Source organism: Amborella trichopoda, chromosome 10, assembly GCF_054954075.1.
Source record: "Amborella trichopoda isolate Santa Cruz 75 chromosome 10, AtrichopodaSantaCruz75HAP2 v2.0, whole genome shotgun sequence".
Taxonomy (NCBI): Eukaryota; Viridiplantae; Streptophyta; class Magnoliopsida; order Amborellales; family Amborellaceae; genus Amborella; species Amborella trichopoda.
This window is the reverse complement of record NC_142345.1, coordinates 23,596,104-23,619,892: the sequence shown is the minus strand read 5'-3', so window position 1 is coordinate 23,619,892 and position 23,789 is coordinate 23,596,104. Positions and strand designations below refer to the sequence as shown.

At 39.3% G+C, this 23,789-nt stretch overlaps 1 protein-coding gene across 28 annotated transcripts in view; it reads right to left on the bottom strand.

Moving 5' to 3' along the window:
• Nucleotides 1-23,789, bottom strand: part of LOC18428177 (Nodulin MtN21 /EamA-like transporter family protein) — a 41,811-nt gene that overhangs the window by 5,258 nt on the left and 12,764 nt on the right. For all 28 annotated transcript variants that reach the window (XR_002279968.2, XR_016043221.1, XR_016043220.1 and 25 more), the window contains 2 exons: nucleotides 17,280-17,339; nucleotides 8,534-8,687 (listed from right to left, as the gene is read on the bottom strand). Coding sequence is in view for 18 of the 28 variants with exons in the window: in XM_020663558.2 (XP_020519217.1) it covers nucleotides 8,534-8,687; nucleotides 17,280-17,339 (214 nt within the window). In the remaining 10 variants the exon portion in view is untranslated. The remainder of the gene's footprint in view (nucleotides 1-8,533; nucleotides 8,688-17,279; nucleotides 17,340-23,789) is intronic.

Genomic DNA, 23,789 nt, shown 5'->3' with positions numbered 1-23,789 from the left:
AAAGAGAAATAAGCAAATCATTAGTGAATTTTTCTTTTTTCTTTTTTTCTTTTCTTGGAGAAAAGGTTGAATGTTAATGTGCATTAATGAGCCAGTATACCATTTCAAAGGATTATCAAGAGCTCAGAACACTAGAAACAGTAGAACGTATTTATGCATGCCCAAGCAAACAAACAAGCATGCAGGTCTGCCACACATGTGCTACAGTATAATCAGTGATTCAGAGAGTGGACTGCCTAGTGCCTAGGCGGTCGGAAAGGCCTAGGCACATCGCCCAGGCTTAGGCGGCCAATCTGGGCGGTCAATCCCTAGGCGGCCGCTCAAGGCTTGCGCCCCGCTCAGGGGCGGAAAAAAAATTCGTGAGGGCATTTTACTTCATTTTTTTTTGTTTTTAAGGCCCAAAAATTAGGGTTTTAGGTTCATTTGACACCTAAACCTTGTTTGAGCCAAATTTAGATAGAGAAAACCACCAAAAAACTAGATTGTGGTGAATTTTTTAAGATCGAAGGGTTACTCAAAGTTAACCAAAATTGACCAAAACATCACCCATTGGTATTATATTTACTTTTTGATATTTTACAAAGTTATTAGGGGGTGTTTAAGAAGATTTTGAGTATTTAGAAACATCTTTGAGGTGAAAGGTTGAAGATTGAGCAATCAAACTCAAAGTAAGTTATTTTTTTTATTGCTTTAGTAATTTGCATTATTTTTGAGATGCCTTCTTCGGGATCTAATAGGAGTGGTGATCCCAGTTGGAAATATGGTTATAACACAGATCGCAATGATAAAAATTGCATAAGATGCAATTTTTGTGAAAAGGATACAAAATGGGGTATAAACCAGTTCAAGAAACATCTTGCCAGTATCAGGGGGGGATGTTGCCCCATGTAAAAAGACTCCTGATGCTGTTAAAGAGGAAATAAAGAATTTTATAAACTTGGTGAAAATTAAAAATGATGAGAGATTTGCCTCTATAGCAGAGATTACGTCTGGGGTTCGAGTCAATTTTGATGATGATGATAGTGATGAGGAAAGGATTGGGGAGGGATGTCAAGAGGTTGAGCAATTCATTATTAGGGGAAAGGGGAAGGGAGTTGTAATTGCTTCTGGTTCTGGGACTAAGAAGCCTCGGGTTAGAGGCCCTATGCATAGTTTCTTACCTCGGCCTGACCCTAAGATTGCGGGAGAGAAAACAAAAAAGAAAACCACCATTGAAAATAGAATCAAGAAGGAAGAGAGAGATAGAGCTGCGTATTATTTCGCTACATGGTTTTATGAGGCAGGCATTCCTTTCAATACAGTTCGCTTGGGCAGCTTTTATGCTGCAGTAGAAGCAATTGGCCAATTTGGCCCTGGGATGAAACCCCCAAGCCCATATGAGCTTTCAGAGCTTTTTTTAAAAAAGGCAGTGAGTGCCACGAAGGAAGCTGTAGAACTTAAGAAAGATGCATGGGCTCAGTATGGGGTTTCTCTTATGACTGATGCTTGGAGTGATACGAAGAGAAGAAGTCAAATGAATTTGCTTACGAATTGTCCAGTAGGGACTGTTTTTTTGAGGTCTATTGATGCCTTTGATCATATTCATGATGCCCATTACATATTTCAAGTGATAGAGAAGGGAATCAAGGAGGTTGGGGAGCATCTTGTTGTACAGGTTGTCACAGACAATTCTGCTCCTAATGTTGCTGAATCTAATTTGTTGTGCATAGCTTATCCTAGAATCTTTTGGGCACCATGTGCAGCACATTGTATAGACCTCATGCTTGAGGCTCTTGGCGGTTTAACCGAGATATCAGGTGCAATGAAGAAGGCCAAGTATGTTACGAATTTCATTTATAGCCACCATATCACCCTCAGCATGATGTGTACCTTTACAAAGAAGAAAGAAATTGTGAGGCCTGGAGTTACGAGATTTGCGATTTGGCACGTATGCCTAGATAGCATACATTCGAGGAGAGTGCAGTTGAGGCAAATGTTTATCTCGGATGAGTGGAGAGCATGCAAGTGGTCTAAGGCTCAAGTTGAGAAGAAGGTGAGAGATATTATACTTTTTAAGGCTTTTTGGAGAGGGGTGAAGGACGCTCCTAAGGTATTTTTTCCTCTTATCAAAGTCCTTTGCATGGTTGATAGTGACAAGCCTTCTATGGGCTATATATATGATGCTATGGAGAAATGCAAAAGAGAGAGAGCCCAAAATTTCAATGATGAAGAAGCTACAAGCCTGTTTGGGAGATTATTGATGAGAAGTGGGATAAGCAGCTACATCGGCCATTGCATGCAGCTGGTTATTTTTTGAACCCAGATTTGTTTTATTTTGACAAGAATATACAAACAAATGATACAATTATGGATGGATTTAATGAGTGTGTAGAGGTGCTAGTCCCTGAACTTAAAATGTAGGATATTATATGCGCTGATGAGCTGATAAATTACAAGTGCTCATTAAAGTCTTTTGGGAGTCCAATGGCAATGAGGCAAAGGACCAAAATTAATCCAGATATTAAATATTATTATATTAATAATATTCTTAAGTTCAACTGTTCAAGTAATCAAGTATTTCTATTTTTTATTTATGAATTATGATTTTTTTTATTTCTTTGCAACCCATTGGTGGTGCCAACGTGGGTGTAGTTCTCCAAATTTACAAAAGTTGGTCATTCAGATCTTAAACCTAACCACTTCTTCATCCGGTTGTGAGCGCAATTGGAGTACCTTTGAAGGGTTAAGGCCATAAGGGTAATTTGTATAATTTTGTAAATAATACATGCACTTTCATTTTATTTTGTTAGGATCATACAAAGAAAAGGAACAAGCTTGAATAAAAAAAGCTTAATGACCTTGTCTATGTTAAGTACAATCGATGATTGAAGGACAGATTTGCTAAAGAGAGATAATAGAGATCCCATCAAATAAAAAAATATGGACAATGCTATGGAGTGGTTAGTTGATGATGATGAGGTCAAGGGGTATGAAGGATTGACATGGGACATGGCCATGGATGCTTTAGGGACATCAGCTGACCCTCCTAGGGCCACTAGAGCTTCTACACAGAGAACAAGGGTGGAGGAAGAAGAGGAAGAAGAGGAGGAAGGAGAGGCAGATTCACAAGAGACAGAGGAAGACGAGTCGCAATATGTCGAGGAGGGTGACAACTCCATCGACTCTGATGAATACGATGTCAATGCAACTAACTCAAGATTTTCTGATGATGAATGAATGTTGATTGTTGAATAATTATTAAACTTTGTTACTTTGAAGTTTAAACTTTGATTGAAGTATTGTGTATTGAACATTTGAACTATTGAAGATTCTTTTGAGTCTTCAAGTATTACTTTCATAGTTTTATAATTTGGTTGGTTGGAATATTTTAAGTTTTAATTGGATATGGATTATGGAGTATGAACCAACTTATGGATTATGGTTATACTTATGGAATGTGTGCTGCATGCTAATATGTAGTATAATTTGAATATAACTGATAGTTTAATACTCAAATAACTGCAGAATCCTTATTTGGATTCAACTGTGTCGCCCAGGTTCTGGGCGCCCGCCTAGGCGCTGGGCGGCCTGGACCCCCCAATCCGCCTAGGACCCACCTAGCGCTTTTTGAAACACTGAGTATAATTGACTAGTGGGTCAGCCTTGTTTTGTTCTATATTTCGGATATAATTAGATTTGTCAAATTAAAGGAGCAAGTTCCCATGAAGAATATCAAGAGTGCCTCACTAGGCATTATCAGCTTTATAACATGTACAGAAGTTGTTGGAATGCAGTTTGCAACAAACACTACAAAACAAGAGGGAGAAATGAACAAATGAGAGTAAATGGTGAATAAGAATAAATACTTGTCACTTTGATTTTATATCAAAACCAAAGATAAGGGCCAGTTTTTTGATACTGACTCACAATTTGGTCATTTACTTGTTTGTAGACATCAAAACATGATTTTTACAAGAGGGATAGAAAAATTTGTTTTATCCTAGACATAAAAGTGTGCCATTTTACATGTCCACCAGGCACGCATTTTGAAATGGTATCCAAAAGTGACAGTTTGAAGCACAAATGCGACAATCTTTAAAATATGGAAAACGTTTATATAAGTGTGAGGCTCTAAACAAACAAATTAGGGCTCACCTCAAAAATGTCATTAGAAGAAGTTGTTTTGATGCTCAAATATCCTCAAATTGATCATCTCGACCTCAAGATGCATGGACACGAGAAAAAAATGGATTTCAAGTTTTGGAAATAATGCATCTTGTAATGTATTTTTGGACCCTCAATTTTCAAGATTTTCAAGTTTTCATAGATCTACTAGAACTACACTATTTTTGAAGCTTTAAAATTTATAATTAGAGGTGAAAATATATTTTAAGGCTATCACAAAGATTTCCAGTATTGAAACCAAATTTCTCGACACTAGTTGAAGGTGCACTTTACTTTGATTGTTTAGAGCCTTGGCTTTATACAAACCGCACACTTAAAATATTGCACCAACAATGCCCAAACACATTTTGGCATGGGTTTCATACTGGCCCTAAACAACATCCTTGTTGTTTAAGTTAGAGATGATAGATGGTATGGACCGTAAGATGCCCTAGATTATGACTGGATAAGTATATTATAACCCCCTTATGTCAAATAATAATTATGGGGCAATGTATCAAAAAGCGCTAAGCGAGTCCTAGGCGGCTTGGGGGGTCCAGGCCGCCTAGAGCCTAGGTGCCCAGCACCTGGGCTGCTGCCCAGTTGAAAAAAAATAAAAATCCCATTGTCCCAATATACCATATTCCAACAATCCAACTTGAAAAAAAAATAGAAGTCGAGAAGAGAATTTGGATAATCCATATTGTTAAAACAGTAAACTGTAAAAGTAAAACCATACCAGTGATATAAAAGTCAACACCCAACACAACAGAAATATACAGAAATTTAGAAAATATACAGTCTAACAAAAGTCAACACAACAGTCAACAACTCAAGACTAGACTATATAGTCTAACAAAAGTCAACAGTCAACAGACTCAACACAACAATCAATAGACTCAACATTCAATACTCAGCACCAAAAGACAAGAGTCTTCAATCATCATCATCATCAGAAGGAATATCAATAGCGCAAGCCTCATCATATTCATCAGAGTCGAGGCCATCATCATCAGAGTCATCGCCCACTTCAATATAACGTTCATCCTCCTTTGTTCTTCTGAATCTGCCTCTTCCTCCTCCTCTTCTTCTACCTTCCTTGTACTAATACGTATAGTCTGTGCAGATGAGGCCCTAAGAGTCTTGGTTGTTGTACCCTTCTTTTTGTGCTTCTCTGAACTCAAATATTGTATAATTTCCTCCTTGTTAGCCTCAGGAAGGGCAACATCCCCCGTAATACCAGCAAGATGTTTTTTAAACCGGTAAATGCCTCATTAGTATCATTTCCACAATAAGTACATTTAATACAATTTTTATCACTTGGATTCGGGATATAGCCATACTTCCAACCCGGATCACCACTTCGACGACTAGAAGCTGGAGAAGATACTTCCATAGAACAAGGCTTATTTTCATCCGTTTTTGGTTCTTCAAAATTCAAAAGATGTCTAATCTTATCTCGAACTGCTTCAAGAACCTTTGTACAAGATGCAACATTACTTCTAACACCAACAAGGTGTTTTTTGAATCGGCTAGTACCCCCATTGGTATCTTTTTCACACCTTATACAATTTTTATCATTTGGTTTTGGGTTATATCCATACTTCCAACCCGGATCACTTTTTCTAGGAGTAGTAGAAATAGATCTATGACAAGGATTTTGATCTTATTTTTGTTTTACATAACTTAAAAATTGCTTAATCTCCTCTCTGATAGCTTCAGGACCATTTTTACAAGGGCCAACATCCGCCTTAATACAGGTAAGATGTTTCTTAAACCGGTTTATGCCTCATTTTGTATCTTTTTCACAAAAATTGCATCTAATGCAATTTTTGTCATTTGGTTTCGGGTTGTATCCATATTTCCAACCCCGGATCTCCACTTTGACTAACTCCTGAAGAAGACATCTCAAAATAAAGCAATCAATCTAAAAAATACACTTACTTTGGTTGCTTGAACTCCAAAACTTTGAGAAACACTTCGATGTTTCGATGATCGATCCAATGAAATGTAGTTTTTTGGAGTTTTTTTTAGTCTAAAGGGGCTTCTTGTGGGTTTAGGGTTCCAATGAACCTAAAAGCCAGCATTCTTATCCTTTAAATCGTTCAAAATAACAAAACGAAAAATAGAAAAAATCATTTTTTCTGCCTCTGGGCGGGACAGACCACCTAGTTTTACCGCCTAGGAGCTGAGCGGTCTGTTTTTTAAATCAATGATTATGGGCTTTTACAAGCCCATCATTATATCAATTCTCCTGGGTCCCAAAGTTCTAAATGATTTGCATGAATTCATGGATAATTCATGCATAATTATTTTCATGACTATCGGCATTTTAGAAAGTTCTATATGAGAAGCATAAAAAATCCGTGATTTTAATAAATTTATACTAAGAACAATCCAGTGACTTTTTTCAGATTATCTAGAGGGCCGGCCCTACGAAGCTTCTAGATTTGCCAATAATGTAATTTGGTTTATATATTTCCTAGGGGACTTCTTCGAGTTGTAGAGCATTCTGGGAATCAATTGAAATTGCTGTCAATTTATTAATGGGAGTGAATTTTGCGAAGAGCCCTTACTTGTTTATCATGTACCATATATGCATGGAAATTTCTCAGAAAATGGGGTTCAGGTCGTGGTGGTAGCACCACTTGAGCCTCAGCTACCGGTCCAGGTTTCCATTCCCACCGACGCATTTGAAAACCGCTAATTATTTCTAAAAAAGGGTAAGGGACTGTATTTCCCACTGATCTACCCAAAAAAACACTCTCATAAAATGGATATCCATCAAGTAGGGGCCAAAAAGTGGGTCCCATCATGACATGCTGCTCAGATGTAATTTTTGGGTTGCTGCAGCTACTGAGAATGATGGCTACTAACTAGTGTAGCATGGCTAGGGCCCTAGGCAGCATCTCTGATCACTAGCACATAGAAGTCATTTCCTGTATGGCTAAGGACATTTCTGCACATACTACCTCGATATTATGTTTTGAAACCAATGATCTAGAAAGTTTCCTGTAGTTGTTCATAGGCGTTTGTACGACAAATCGGAGAAGAACCCTTCCATCAAAAGTATGAACCTCTATTTTTGGTAATGCCACATGAATGAAAAGAAATCAAATTCTAGGTGGCATACATGGACTCTGAGTTTCTTCGCCACCTTTATGTCAAATATTGGTTAGTAGTTAGTACAAATATAAGTAAAAGAATGGAGTAGAGAGAATACGATGTAGAGTGAGACAAGGCACAGGGCTTGACTGGTCAGGGGGCCAACAATTGCAGCATCACACCCCAGGTTCAAATGCCACCTCTAGCCTACCCAAGAGAGACAAGAATAATTTACATAGATGACAAGGAGGAAGTAAGACTGTCTTGAGTTTCACAAACACCATGGCTAGGTCCACTGTGGGACCTGGTCCCACCTTGATGTCCCCACAAGTACATAAGATGGATAGCGTCTAATTCAACTTTATGCAACACAAAAACCATAAATGATCCATCATGAGAACCCTACGATAAAAGCACACAATTAAGCTTTAGTACTGTATTCGGCTTAAAAAGTGATCTACAAAAAGACCAAGGCACAATTGAAATAAAGTAGTGGAATAATACAAAGGAATTCAAGCTGCACGAAAAGAAAGAAGTAGAAGCCCATGTGTGCATCTTGGGACACTTTCCTGGATAGAGTGAATCAAGCATAATATAGAGGTTTAAGTAGTGAGTTTATTTGTCAAGAAAGGCCTAGAATCTGAAATAGTGAGCGAATGAATGCATTTTATTTTATGTCTAAATCTTAAGTCTTCTATTATTTGATTAGAAAATACTATTCCAGAGTAGATTTGAGCTCGTGTTTTCAAGGAGAAACAATTCCCATGTCACGACACTTTAACAAGCGTATACTTGAGCTCGTGTTTTCAAGGAGAGGATTATGCATATACTATACCAACTAGAGACAAACTTCTACAGGCATTTCAGATAAAGGGTGGAGTATTTCGCATCATGTTTATGCTCCTGTAAGAAGGCATAATTTTACTTCCCCATACAGAACCATATTTGACAAGATATGCTTTGTTCCTTCCCTGATATGCTCCTCCAAACTTTTGGAACAAGGAGTCTTTATCCCTTCCTCCCTTCTATATCTTATAAACAGTGGATGGGATAGGGAAGCATTTAGGCCTCATTGCCTCTTATGATGGCATCAACTGCTTTAGACTTAAAACTCACCTGGAACAGTACTTTCTGAGAAAGTGATACAATATATTCAATCATGAAAAACTTTCACTAAGGAATATCCACAACGAGAAAAAGTGAGTGGAAAACTTGATAGGTTGGCATGCAATTCATACATAAACAAATTTGATACCAAAGGTAATCAAAGTCCTAGAGATTATACATAGGTTGTTCAGATGCCTTTGCTCCTGCCCGTACCAAGCAATAGCTAACTCCACCATACAATGATGAAAGTAAGGCAACTAGGACTGCATATTTGTCCACAGTTTCTTTAGAAACAAGTGCCATACTATATTCACCACCTTCTGACAATCCTCCTGCATTTATCAAAAACAAGGCAACCAAAATCAGAAGAGAGAGGGAATGAACTGACAAAATGCGAAGATTTTTGTTGTGAAAAGTCTTCTACTTTTACTAATCAATAAAGCAACGAGGATACAAGAGAAAAATACTAAAAAAATGGGGGCCTGTCGACAATGAGTTCCCATGCCTTCAGGTTAGGAGAGAGTAGGGTTGAGCCCCAAATCAATGGACCTGCTCAAAATAAATGAATGTAGACACAAAGAAAAAGGTGGCCTATGAAAAAGCATCAGAACCCAAGGATTGTTCAAAGAAAGTGCTTCACAGGCGACATGTCAAAGGAGCCACAGGTAGAATATTGGGTCATAGTCAGCCAGTACGTTGGAATGACAGAAGATCAGAAGTAAGGTTCACAAACTTATGCAGATTCATCAACTAAACTTCTTCCTTCATCTCTCGAAAGAAAAGAAAAAGAAAAAAAAAAGAAAAAAGAAAAAAGAAAAGAAAAAGAGATACATTGTTATATGATAGTAATGCCCATAACACCAGTGATGAGAACTTCAAATCCAAAAAACATTGTAGCATAAAATCCAAAAGATAGAATTAGAGTAGGATTACTCTGCAGAATATGGAGGCAAATTTCCACTAACGATCTATTGAAAAACCCAAAATTACCAGTTTATGAATCAATTGGAAATATCAGGACTAACAGAACGACCGCATCCTCACAAAGCAACACTTCTACCAGTCAATTCAAATAAATTTAACTCCATACTCACTTCAACAAGTGTATTGTAGGCATAGGAACTTTTATTTTCATTGATATGTACAGTGATGTGGGAACCTTCTATTTCAATGATAAGTACATCAATGCAGGAATCTTGCATGCTGCAACTGCACAATACTCCTTTCCCAAATACAACACTCCCCTGAAAGTTTAAATTATCAATAAAAAGATAACACTTGGGGAGTTCAAAGATAATAACTCCCTTTTTTATTTTCTTTTTCCAAACATATAGATGCCACGGGTACTTAAAACCCACTCCAGGTGCTTTTTATAAGTAAACTCTCGCACAGGCAGACTAACAAACAGTGAACAACATTTGAATTAGTTGAGGTCAATCCAAAAACATAAAGTACACTGCAATATGACAACATTAAATACGGTTATAAGGGTCATTTCTGTCCAATCAATGGTTACATAGGAATGGCGAGTGAGGCCCACCAAGCGAGTCAATTATTCGCATTTGTGTGTGCCACTCTTTCTCCATCACCATCCCACCCATTGATTGACTGATGACCCTTATGATAAAATATTTCATGTGGTCCTATACCAAAGTATAATGTCCCATCCCTGAAAAGCATTCATGTATAGACAATTAATAGATTTTCTTTAAGAATAAAAGACTAGTATCAATAGTATAGAGCTGTACAAATCGTGTGTATGGGACACCAAATAGATGTTAGCATGATTAAGTCATATTTGGAATGAGGGACAATGACCCTCCCAGCTCACTCCTGGGTCATTGTCACTCAAATTCAGCAGTTGACGCAGGAGTTTATGAATATCTATCATGGGCAAGATGGTGATCTTTCTGCCTTAGAAGATCTTGATTATAACCCTTTTCACCATTGCATTCTATGTGTGGAGTTGAGTAATGAGGACAATGACAAAAGGCCTAGATACGGGAGGCATCAAGGTTTTCGACATTAAGGTTGATGTTCCTGATTTTGACGGGGGGTTGTATCCAAAATCAGTAGGTTGTAGATTGGGATTTGCCACCAATCTTGATACATACTTAAATGAAGAACAAGATCTTGAAGGGGGTCCGATCTACGATTATGAACAAGATTTCCTAGATGAAATGATCTTTAACGAAGAAAAAGATGCACTCCAAGGAGAATCAATAGGTAAAGTGTTGGTTCAGTCATCGAATCCAATGCTCATCTCAAAGATGCACCTATGATATGCTTTAAGGTTTAGCCTAAGCAATTTCAGTAAGGTCATATGGCTGAACTAATACAATTTCAGCAAGTTCTCTAAACTGACCCTTAAAGGTTTCTCAAAAGTGCTTATGACTATATCAATTGATTTCAAAGCCCCAGCTTCAATGCATAATTGTTTCATTTGATTGAGCCAATAAACCACAAGTCCAAGTTTTGAAGCATAGTGTTTGGGTTAAATAAGATTGTTGAACTAATGCAAAATTCATCTTAACCTACTCCAAAACTCGAGGAAGATTTTTCTCCAACTAGGGGAGAATGATGCAAGACAAATTGTTCTTATCTTTAACTTTTATTCACTTTCAAATGATGCATATTTAAATCTTAGTTTTAGGGTTTTTTTTAGGATTTTTGCTACACCTACAGGTGTTGTCATATATCATCAAGGGGTGGCCACTTACTGCACGAGGTTGTCCTAAAGAGTTCTTTGGGGGCACTGCTAATGTAACAAAATAATGAATGCAAGGAGACAGCAGTGTACTATCACAGCAGGATGATGATTGGGAGTGAGCACAATTGTACCCCTATAGAACAGACATGTCTTGCCCTCAACTTCACAGTGAGGGACAGGTATTTGCAGACATACTTCCAGCGCACTACTGCATTACCTTTGAATGAAGAGATCCCTGTCTAAGAGGTACCCCCGCCATGGCAAATGTACTTCAATGGGGTCACGAGGGGGTGCAAGGATCCTCCTCATAACTCCTAATAGAGAGATGCTTCCTTTCACTCTCCCCCTTGAGAAGGCCTATTTCAATAATGAGGTTGAGTACGAAGCCATTATTATCAGTCTAGAAATGGCTGTGAGATGTGGGTGGACACCTTAACAATCTACCAAGACTCACAACTAGTTTATGGCTATGTACTATAATTTACAATGCAAAATAATGAATCTATAATAGATTTTTAGCTATGTTTGGCTTTACTTGGCTAAATGTATAATACATATAGATATATATATATATATATATATATATATAAAAAATGCTGAGATTAGCCCACTAGCTCATATGAACATATGTGTTCAAATGAGCCCAACGGCCCAGATTGAATCTAGGCCGATCTGACGGTCACGACCTCATTTCGTATTTTAATTTTAATGTTTTTTTTTACAAATCCAAATGATTTGAAATTTTAGGTGTGTATTATTCAAAAATAGGAGAATCTAAAAACATAAAAAAAAATTTTTGCAGAAAATAAATTGACCAAAATACCTCTGAAACGTTTCGAGGGTATTTTGGTCAATTTAGTTTTCTCGAAATATTCTTATTAGGTGCGTCTTGATGAGAAGAATGGACGCCTAAAATTTCAAGGCATTTGGATTCGTAGTAAAAAAAATTAAAATTCAAACATGAAATGAGGTCGTGACTGTCAGATCGGCCCAGATTCAATATTAGCCGTTGGACTCATATGTTCTTAGGAGCAACTGGGCTAATCTCAGAATTTTCCTATATATATATATATATATATATATATATATATATATATATATATATATATATATATATACACATATAAAACAAAATCATAAATTTATAAAACCTCTACCCACTCCACCCGCCCCAACAACAAACAACAACAAAAAAAAAAAAACTCAACGCCTCTTTTCTACCGTGCCCGCTCAGGTCATTGGGTGGACACCTGGGCGCCTGTTTCCGTTTTCTTGGAACTTTGCTTACAGGAATTACCATTATCCCAAAGGATTCTGTCGCCTCTTTTCTACAGAACCCACCCAGGTCAGTCATCGGGCTGCACCTCGGTGCCTGTTTCCATGTTCTTGAAACATTGCTTACAAGAGTTACCATTATCCCAAGGATTCTGTTGGGGTCACCATACCCATAGATGATAGGTATTGACAAAATCTGCAACTATTTTATGAGACATAGCTCTGCTGCTTCTGCCCACTAAAAGTAATCAGTGGCAGCCAGTATCTGGATGCGGCCTTTGATAGATATAGGGGGCATGGGGCTCATGATGTTCACTCACAATTCTGCAGGCGGCCTTGATGAGACTATGGGGTGGGGAGGCTTGTTTGCTTGGTAGACAAAGTCAGTATGGATCTGGAAGACTCAACATTGCTTTGCATGTATCATGGCATCAGAGGCCAGGGGAGGCTAGCAGCAGCCAGGTGACCAAGCTTCAGATGCAACTTCGAACCTAATTGGTGCATTGTTTGTACTCCACTGAACCTTTCCAAGAGCTTGCTGATCCTCCTCTTTAGAGAGGCAGCGAAGGGGGAAGCCATTAAGGACCTCCTGCAGAAAGCATCATTGAGAAACGTAAAACTTGTTGCTGTCCTTCTCAAAGCAGCTCTTCCTGTTTGGTCATGAGGCCACATTCCATGTCATATGTATTACATCAATGGTTGGTGCCAATTGCAGGCAAGTTGTCATTCTCGGCATCTGCTCTTGATCATACCTCTTTCACACTTTGTAGCCCCATGATAAGGGATGGACGCGTCTTTCTTGAACAAAGACATGCACTGATTGATTCAGGGGGGGTAACATAGCTGGCCCCACTCTTGCCGTGCACTAGCTTGGCATTGAACCTTCTAGGAATGTGGCTAACATTTACCTCACATAACAATGTCAAGAGGTATTTGGCCGCTTCGCATTGTAGGAACAATTTGGTCTTTCTGGCCTCATAGGTTCTAAGGAGCTGCCTTATACCATAGGTACTCAAATCCCACACCGAAGGTTGTGCTTCCCCGATTTCAAGATTCTTATTAGAAATATTCATGAAACCCATTTCTGTCAAGTCTAGAATCTCGAGTTGTTATAGGAATCTCAATTCCAATACTTATAGAATCTTGTTTCCAACATTTACTTATTCTCGATACCGCAATTGTTGAATCTCGATTCTACACTTGTTAAAACTGGTTTCCACATTTATCGAAATTCTACCACGTCAATTCCAAAAACAGGAATCTTCCAGCAGGCAGCGATTCTGCGCTTCCGATTCCTACTACTACTACTACTGGTTTCCACATTTATTGGAATTCTACCACGTCAATTCCAAAAACAGGAATCTTCCAGTCGGCAGAAACAAGAATCTTCCAGCCGGCAGCGATTCTGCGCTTCCGATTCCTACTACTACTACTACTCACGTCAATTCCAAAAACAAGAATCTTCCAGCCGGCAGCGATTCTGCGCTTCTGATTCCTACTACTACTATTACTGGTTTCCACATTTATCAGAATTCTACCACGTCAATTCCAAAACCAAGAATCTTGCAGCCGGCAGAAACAGGAATCTTCTAGCCGGCAGCGATTCTACGCTTCCGATTCCTACTACTGGAAGCGCTTCCGATTCCTACTACTACATATCAGTTTATATTTCAGGGTGTGGTTTGTATAAGGCCGAAGTCTTAACCATCAAAGTAAGGCACGCCTTCAAACAATGTCGAAAGATGTTGTTTCAATATTAAAAACCTTTGTGATGGCGTGAGAATTTATTTTCATCTCTAATTATAAAATTTATAGCTTAAAAAATAATGTAGATGGAGCAGATCTATGAACACTAAAAAATATTGAAAATTGATGGTCTAAAAATGTATTACAAAATGAACTATTTCCAAGACTTGAAATCCAGTTTATTTCATTTCCATACATCTTGAGGTTGAGATGATCATTTGGAGGATATTTATGCATTGAAACAACCCCTTATAGTGAATTTTTGAGGTACGTCTTAATTTGATTGTTTGGGGCCTCGCCCTTGCATAAACTTTTTCTTATATTTTAATATAATAATATTAGTTAATATTGACGGCCAAGAACTACCAAAAAAGAGCGCACTTTCGATATCTTAAGTCGATAATCCAAGAAAATGGAGAGACTAAGGAAGATGCCGCACATAGAATTAGAGCTGAGTGGGTGAAGTGGAGATGTGCAACTGGAATTATATGTGATTAGTGTATACCAATGAAGTTAAAGGGGAAATTCTATAGGACAACTGTGAGACAAGCATTTGCTTGATGGGGCGGAATATTGGGCAGTCAAGAAACAACATACCATTAGGATGAGTGCAGTTGAGATGAGGATGCTGAGATGGATGAGTGGCAAAACAAGAAGGGATAAAATTTGAAATGAATACATTAGGCAGAAGTTAGGTGCGGCTCAAATAGGCGATAAGATGAGAGAAAATAAACTTAGGTGGGCTGGCCATGTGTAGCTCAGACCTAGCAAAACACCTATTAGGATGTGCGAGTTGGTTCAACTAGAAGGCTAAAAAAGGGGCAAGGGGTAGATCCAAAAGGGTATAGTTGGAAATATTGAGAAAATATAAGGAGACTTATGGCATCATTGAGGGTATCGTCCTTGATAGAGCGGAATGGTAGATCAAGATTCGTTTAGCCAGCACCAAATAGTTGGGAAGAGGCTCTCATGACGATGATAATGATTTTAATGTAATAATATTATACTGCCAAAACCTGGTTTTACAATTAACTCAGTGCCTGCAACCTAGGAGTAGGAGGGGACGCGCGCTGATATCCCATCAATAGTAAACCTGGACTCGCTCTTCTCGAGTCGATCAAAGGTTCAGCACTACTCTTATGTAGCCTTTCAATCTAGTCCGCCAAGGGATCACTGCGGCGCTAGCCCCTTCTCGGGGTCGGAAAGGGCCCCCGTGTTCCTATAGCATCCAAACTGTCTCACGATGTTCTAAACCCAACTCACGTACCACCTTAATCGGCAAACAACCGAACCCTTGGGACCTTCTTCAACCCCAGGATGTGATGAGTCGACATCGAGGTGCCAAACGACTCCGTTGATAAGAGCTCTTGGGAGTCATCAGCTTGTTATCCCTGACGTACCTTTGATCCGTTGAGCGAAAGCCCTTCCACACTGGACTCCTGGATCACTATGGCCGACTTTCATCTCTGTTTGCCCAGTCGGTCTCACAGTCAGGCAAGCTTATACCATTCCAACCAAATAGAGGCAAGACAGACCAAAGCATTGTTGTATCAGACTATTTGTCTCCTTATAGTTGGAAGTGCTAGTTTTTGGAATGCTCCAAATTCTACTTGTACATCCAAACCTGGGTCGAAACTAGCAAAAACGTCTTTGAAGAAGGTTTTAGTACCATACCGAAACGAAAGAGCAAAGCAAACGAAGTATGTCCAAAAGTGAACCAACCCCTTGGACTACTATGAAAAACACGATCGGATTTCAAAGTAGCTACTCAAACGATATTGTTCCTAAAACCATGTTTTACAAATACTGGAATTTGTTTACTCAAGATTTGATGCATAACCAGGTTTTGCAAATACAAAGCACCAAATGACCCATAAAGGTATGTGTGCGTTATCGGCTTTGAGAGGACAGCGGCCCTACCGAGGGGGGGTTGGTAGTGAGGTTTAAGGCAATATTGGCATTGGAACTGAAATATTGGCATATGTAACACAAAGTACTTGTTTATGGTAGCTTGGCCATCATTGAATCTACCTTAGTCAAACTACCTATATACAGCATGTCAATATTTACTATGCCGAATTCTTCCAGCCCCTAGAAAGACGTAGCTATTCCCTTGGCTGGTCATTCTTGACAAATAACTCGTGGGGTAAACAGTACAGATCATCTTATTAGGTGTTGCATCATGATCCCAAATGTATGTTTATTATGTAAGCAGGCGGCAGTCAATCAACCACCTGTTTTTACTTTTTACATTGTAGCACAATGTGTGATATATGGGCTTTTGTTCTATATTTATTCAGGATTCTGGGTTATATCAAATTTGGTTACTCTGATGCAGTGGTGCATTCCCCCCGCCTAAGCTGTGCTTAAGCCTATGGAGTCTTACTATTAGTGTTAAATAAAAGAAACTCCAAAAAAATGCATGGGAGGAACAAAGGAAAGAACATACTAAATTTTCTGTAGCTTCATGGGCTTTTAGAATGATCTACGAATGACTTTGAGATTAATGGACAGGAGATAGCCACTGGCCAGCTACCGAAAGATCAAATATCTGCCAACCGGGTGCCACCTCTTGAAGGCATTGTGAAACTGAACTTTAATGGAAGATCAAGAGGCAACCCAGATAGAGCAACCAGGGGAGTGCAAGAGTTGGAGGGACAGTGAGAGATCATCAAGGAAAAATATTACTAACGTTCACTATAAGAGTGTAGCTCAAATAAAGCAGAGGCTAATTATTAAGGGGATTCTAGTATAATAATAACCTGGGAAAGTCATTGAGAACCTTGTCCATGGGAGGACCAAAAGGTGTTTGATGAGATTTTCTTATCACCATAGCACCATGAGGAGGACTGCATTTTGCATCATTAGAAGGTAGTCTAACAAGCTGACTGACTACCTCGTGCAGGAAGGAATTCCAAAATCTCTTCGCAATAACCACTTTTGAGGCCTAACTTGTTATACATACTTGTTGGAAGTCTCATTTCAATTTCTTACACTCCAGGAGCACTTTATGTATAAATTCGATTACTCATTGTTGTACAGGATACACACACACCCCACCACCCACTCACATTCTAAAATCAATGAAATCCCATTAACATTCCAGAAAAGGAAGAATTATACTGAGTTTTTCCTTCATAATCCTTCTGGAAACAAACAAATAGGTATTACAAAAGAGGAAATTTATATTCACCTTGTAGAAAAAAAATCGGTCGAAAAATCAATAGCAGGCCAAGAAAGCTGCAAGATAAACCTGAAAATGGTGAGGTAGAACTGGAAACAATTATTTTTCTGCACAAGAGCATCTAAGACAAATATACAAAAGATTAACTGAAATATGGCACAACAATCTGTCAGTTGCAGAAGAAGTAAAAATAGGTTTCCATGTAAATTCAGCTGCAAAAGTTCATACCATGAAAGTTTATTCACACAAAATTCTTTGAATGTACCTTTGCCTTAAAGAAAAATTCATATTTGTGTTTCAGGGTTCCAAGTGAATTAAAATCTTCAGGTCAGAAAATGTTTACACCATTGCTCATTTTGGGTTTCAATTAAAGAGGTTCTCACAAAGGTCTGTTTTTCATCCAAATTGCTTAATGAACAAACGAAAGGATTCCCCACCTTATTATGACAAGGTTTATTATTTTAGGCCATGTAAAGCCTAGGCAAGCCAAAATCTAACCCAGAACAACATAATAATCTCTCAAAAAGCATGGTTTCTTATAATCTAGACTTGGGATCCAAGACCAAGAAAACACAATATTGTCTTTCAGGATTTCGGATTTAGCCAAGAAGAGCAATCCCAACAACAAGTCCCTTAATATATTAGGAAAGTAAGCTTCCAAACTACGAAGGCACCGATTGTAAATGACTGCAAAAGTAAACGGTGAAACCAGGCTCGCATTAGCAAATATAAAACACAATTTACAACAAGTACAGCTCAGGGTATAAAAAATGGCCTTTGAAACAGAAATAACTGCAGTTTATAATGGAAATAACCCACCCATGACATTACATAAAGGATATGTGTGGAGTTCAATAACAGAGTGCGTGCAGTAAATAACAGCCATTATGTACTTTAAAACAACCATTGTGTGACAACTCAACGCCTACCAGAATGCGTCTCAAATTTTTATAGCAAATTAATGACACAAAATAAAAATAACAGTTTGTTTATATAAGAATGGGAATTAAGGTTGTTATTTTAAAAATAAATCACTTCTTTCACAAAATTAGAAGTATACATTTATATAGGTCACCTCGAAGGCCCTCTGTTCTCCCTTTCTTTTCTTTAATACAACCGTTAACTTCATCAAAAAAAAAAAAAGAAGTACACATTTTTTTAATGTCGCCTGTTACATTGTCCTTTTTTTTTTTTTCCTTTTCGCCTTTTTTTCGTCTTTTGGTAGAAGAACATTCTTTTCCTTCATAACGCCCTCTACAGACATAAAAAAGAAACGGACCACCCCCATTCTGTACCGTTATGAAGGTCCTTTAAATCTTGGTACAGCTATCTAATTTTCTCAAAACCAATCTCCACATGAATCCTTCTTCATGGTATTGCATCTGATTCAATCTACAAAACCCTCCCAAACTAGGATGGGAAACAAAAGACAACGTCATTACTGTCTGAAGCCTATCCTCAGTGACAGCCTCTTTCTCCCCAACAACACTTAATCTTTAGTGAGCCAGACTCCAACATGGCCAGTCACTACCCTAACATAGAAAAACTACCCAAAGTTAAGCTTGAAAAGTAGAATGACAAGCCTGCTAGTGAACTTGGTGCCATGGGTCAGGTTGATTGTGGAAAGAAGAAGATAGACTCGGGCCCTGATGCAATTTTGAAGGGAACTTCTGGTGGATCTCAACATGTAGCTGCGAAGGTTGGAGTTGGTTATCGGGTGGTTCCTAGAGTTGGAAAGAGTTATAAATCTTCGACGAGCAATATAAATGACTCCAATTCTGGTATGCTTCTTAATCCTCATCTATTATCTTTCAATGTATTGCAGCATGCGATATCTGTGCAATCTGGTTTTCGCATTGGTGTGCATTATGCTGTTAATGGCTGCCCACAGAGTGGTGATTTGAATGATATCCCTTCAAGCTTTGATGGGGATATGGGTCACAACTCCTCTATGGGTTGTGTTTCTGGTGCTGTCACTAGCGGTGACCTTGTTTCGCTTATTGGAGTTGGGCATGGGCAGCGTCCTCATGGCTCTGTGTTGTGTGTTTCTGCTGTGCACAATTCTGATGGTATGGTTGAACATGTACTCAGCTCTACGAGTGCTCATGAGGTCCATTGTCTTGTGCCTCGTGACCCTACTTCTAAGGAAACTAAGGATCTCAAGCCCTCTGGTGCTGCTCAAAGTAACCGAGAGACCTTTGCATGTCTGACCTTTGACAATGGTGGCCTTGGATCTAGTTCTAATGCAGCTGATCTTCGTAGGGTCATTGCAAGGGAGAATTTTCCCACCTTGGTCCCTGGTTCGATGCATGATAAGAAGAAGGACACAGCCCTTTCTAACTGCTGGAATTAGGGGAAGTCTACAGATCTCCTCTTTGGTGATAAAGTTATAAAATCACGTGTATGTTATTTTGAAAGCATGGAGGTTACTCCTACTGAAAATGTCAATGGAAAATGCTTTGTGAGAATTGAGAAGGAGTTGGTAGATTCTTGCTTGAAAAAGTGGGAGAATTGTCTCCTAGGACATTTTTTGGGCCATAGGCCCGAATGGTTGTATATGAAGCGCGTGCTTCAGAAACTGTGGAAGCTCAAAAATGATCTTGAGATATTTTCACTTGATGATGGATTTCTCATTTTTTGGTTCAGATCATAGGAAGAGATGGAAATTGCACGCACGGGTGGCCCGTGGTTTGTTAACAAAAAGTGCCTGGTTCTTCAAGAATGGGGCCCTTAGGTTAAACCCTCCAAAGGCACTCGACAAACGGTTCTGGTTTGGATCAAACTTCCAAACCTTCCTCTCACGTTTTGGGAGTCCGGGATATTATTTAGAATTGCTTCAAGCGTTGGGAAGCCCATTTTAATGGACAAACCTATGAGTTTGCGATCTCGAGCTGAACCATGGGTTTGTGTTGCAATGGATTTAAACAACCCATGTCTAAAAGAGGTTTGGTTTGACATCATGGGGGAGGTGTATTGCCAACAGATTGTTTATGAATTTATCCCAACCAATTGCAAGCAATCAAGCTAGACATATGGCTGATTTATGTCATTATTCGGCTGCTCCAAAGGTTGCTTTGAAGTCTCAAGGTGTAGTAAAGGTAAACAATGTGACTAAGAAGAGAAGTGGATCTGCCATTGTCTTGCCTTCGGGTGAGGAGGGATGGACAGTTATGCAAGAAAGGAAACAGATGGCTTATAAGAAGAAAGAGGTTGCCCCGACCTCTAATGGGTTTCAGGTCTTGGCGGTGGAAGAGGGTGACTCTAGGATTGTGGACGATGATATTATCCTAGACAATAGCAGCCAAAGTATTGCCGAAGAATATGCGGGCTTCAATGAGGATGGGGGCAGGTCCATTGCTGCAGCAGTACGCCTTGGGGAAACTTGTGGCATGACTGATGGCACGACTGAAGGCGCGACTGATGGGGTGACTGATGGCGCGACTGTGGCCCTCTCAAATACACCTAAGGATGTTAATGTCCAAGCTATTTTGACTGTGACTGAGGGTGCGATTATTGTGATTAGTGGTGGGTCTGTTGAGGCAGCTGCTGCCCTCTCAAACTCACCCAAAGAACTACCTAAAGCACCTACTGGACAGGTGGATGATGAACCTGCGCAAGTTGAAGTCAGTGAGCTAAATGGTGATGGTGATGGTGATGGCATTGAGGCCTTGACTATCGATGGTGTTGGTAATGGCATCGAAGTATCAAACATTCTGGAGGAAAGTGGTTCTCTCAATTCTTCCCTCTTGCCTCGAGCTGTTGACACTAAGGTGCGAGTTGATATGGGTGTGAACAAGACCAGTTCTGGTAATTTAGAAACGATCCACAGTGATATTGATGGTGACACTAGTAAGGGATTTACAATGAAGACACTAAAGGATGGTGTTTGTGGTAAAAGCCCAATCAAAGACACCGCTAGATCTTTGCCTCCTCATGGAAATTTGCAGTTGATGTGACATGAGAGTACTTCTAATCATGCTCTCGGTGAGGAAGTCCCTAAAACTCGCACACGGTCACAACTCAAAGCCTCTTTATCAGCTACTGGCGACAGGAAGGGGAATTCTCACAAGTCACAGCATGGCCCAGTGACTACTTAAGGTAAGGCTTCCCTTACTAAGCACCATAATCTTTAAAGTTTTATGTCTATTATAGCCTGGAACGTCAGGGGCTTTCAGGCCGGGGAAGAGTTTCAGATATTGGGGTGTTGAAGGGTGAGTATAATCTTGGTCTTCTTTTTCTATTGGAAACTAAGTTACCTATCAATTTGAACAGTATTTGGGCTAAAAAACATGGTTTCTATAAGAACTTTATTGCCAATGATATTGATGGTAGATCTAGAATTCTACTTTCATGGAATCCATTAATTTACTCAATCCTAGTGATTGATGTAAATGAGCAGATGATAATTGTTGAGGTTACTCGTACTTGTAGTGGGACCATATAATCTCCCATGGTTAGTGGAAGGGGATTTCAACACTCTATTGGATACCTCGGAAAGAGTGGGGGGTAGTGGTTCTCTATCCCCAGATTTTCGGGACTTTGCTCAAGTACTGTCGGATTGGTAACCTAGCTGACCTCGGTGTGGTTAGGGGATAGTTCTCTTGGTCTAATAGCCAATTGAGCAAGAGATGTATTAGATGGAGGCTGGACCGTGCATTGGCAACTACTGACTGGATTCTTGATAACCAGAGTCCAAAGTGAAGTTAGTCTCTAAAGGTACCTCAAAACATTTTCCCTTAGCAGTGTCGACTTCTGACTTGGGATCAGTTGGTCCAAAACCTTTTAAATACTTTTCTATGTAGGAGAAGCACCCGGATGTTTTGGACGTCGTTACGAATTCCTGGCAAGATAGAGTTGGGGGGACAGCCATGTATCGCTTTGTTTCCAAACTTAAAAGGCTCAGGGATGAGGTGACCTAGGACTGGAACAAAGATGTTTTTGGGTATGCGGGGGAGTCTATCAAAACAATTCGACATCAGCTGTCAGCCATACATTATAGTTTGCACAGTGATCCCACAAATGAGACACTCATGACAAAGGAAAAGGAGTACATGCAGAGATTGCAGACACTTTAGGGACATGAGGAAAGCTTCTGGAGACAAAAATCTTGACAAAGTTGGTTAAAGAAAGGAGATTGTAATAGCATACTTCCATTTATCTATTGTGGTTAGACGAAGAACTGACCACATTATCTCCTTGAAGGATCAGAATGGGAGCTCTTTACTCACTGAGGCTGCTATTGAACACCATATGATTGGATATTTCAAGGAGCTTTTGGCTTAAGAGAGCAATATGGACCATAGTATGGCTGATCAGTTCTTGTCGCCCTCTTTACTCAGTCCGGTTCAGAAGGCTAAATTGGTGGATGCAATTGAGATGAAGGAGATTAAGGAGTGTATCTAGAGCATGAAATGTGAGAGTGCCCCGGGCCGGGATGGATTTTCAGTTGAATTCTATAAATTTAACTGGGACGTAATTAAAAAGGATCTCTTTCTTGCACTTAAGGATTTCTTCATGAAAGGTAAGCCTCTCAAGCAAATTAATTCCACTTTCATCTGATTGATTCCTAAAGTTGTTACTCCTAGTGTGATGAAAGATTTTAGACCTATTGGACTTTGCAATGTCTTGTACAAAATAATCAGCAAAATAGTGTCTAAGCGATTTCAAGCAGTGAGGCCAAAGATGTGTCTGCAAATTGATCTGAGCAGTGCCTATGATGGGGTGTCCTGGGACTTTATTGTAGGTAGGCTGCATGCTCTTGGTTTTCCTGATATTTTTGTTTCACGGGTTCGATTGTGCATCTCCACCACTTATTTCTCTATCTTGAGGAATGGTTCTCGTAAGGGATATTTTAGAGGAAAACGAGGTTTGAGACAAGGGGATCCCCTATCTCCTTATCTCTTCTTATTGGTCATGGACTTCTTTAGCAAGCAGCTGGATTGAGCTATAATGCAAGGTATGGTGCCCAGAGCGTTTCCAATAGGATGCGATTATGGGGTATCTAATCTGTTCCATGCTGATGATGTCCTCATTTTTTGTGGAGCCTCTATTTCTTCTGCCACCGCTATGAAAGATCTTGTCTCTAACTTTGAAAGGGCTACTGGTCAAGTTCTAAATTCTTCTAAAAGCAAGGTCTTTTTCTTTGGCTCACCAAAGGGAGGTCATGGGAGAATATTGTAGGAGTTGGGGTTCTTTGAAGGATCTTTACCAGTTCGTTATTTGGGTCTCCCCTTGTTTCATGGGCATCTTAGACATAGTTATTGCCATGGTTTGGTGGGCAAGGTGTTCGGCAAGACTGAGCCATGGCACACAGGCAGACTTCAGTTACTCAAATCGGTTCTCAGTGCCCCAGCGATCTTTTGGCTATTGTCTTTTATTCTTCCGAGCAAGACATGTAATATGATAACACTCAAAAAAAAAAAAAAGCCATGTAACATAATACAGGTTACAGAGAAATTTTTTATGGGCATGTGAGGTAGAGAAAAAAGGTGTTCATCTAGTTAAATGGAGGACGGTTTG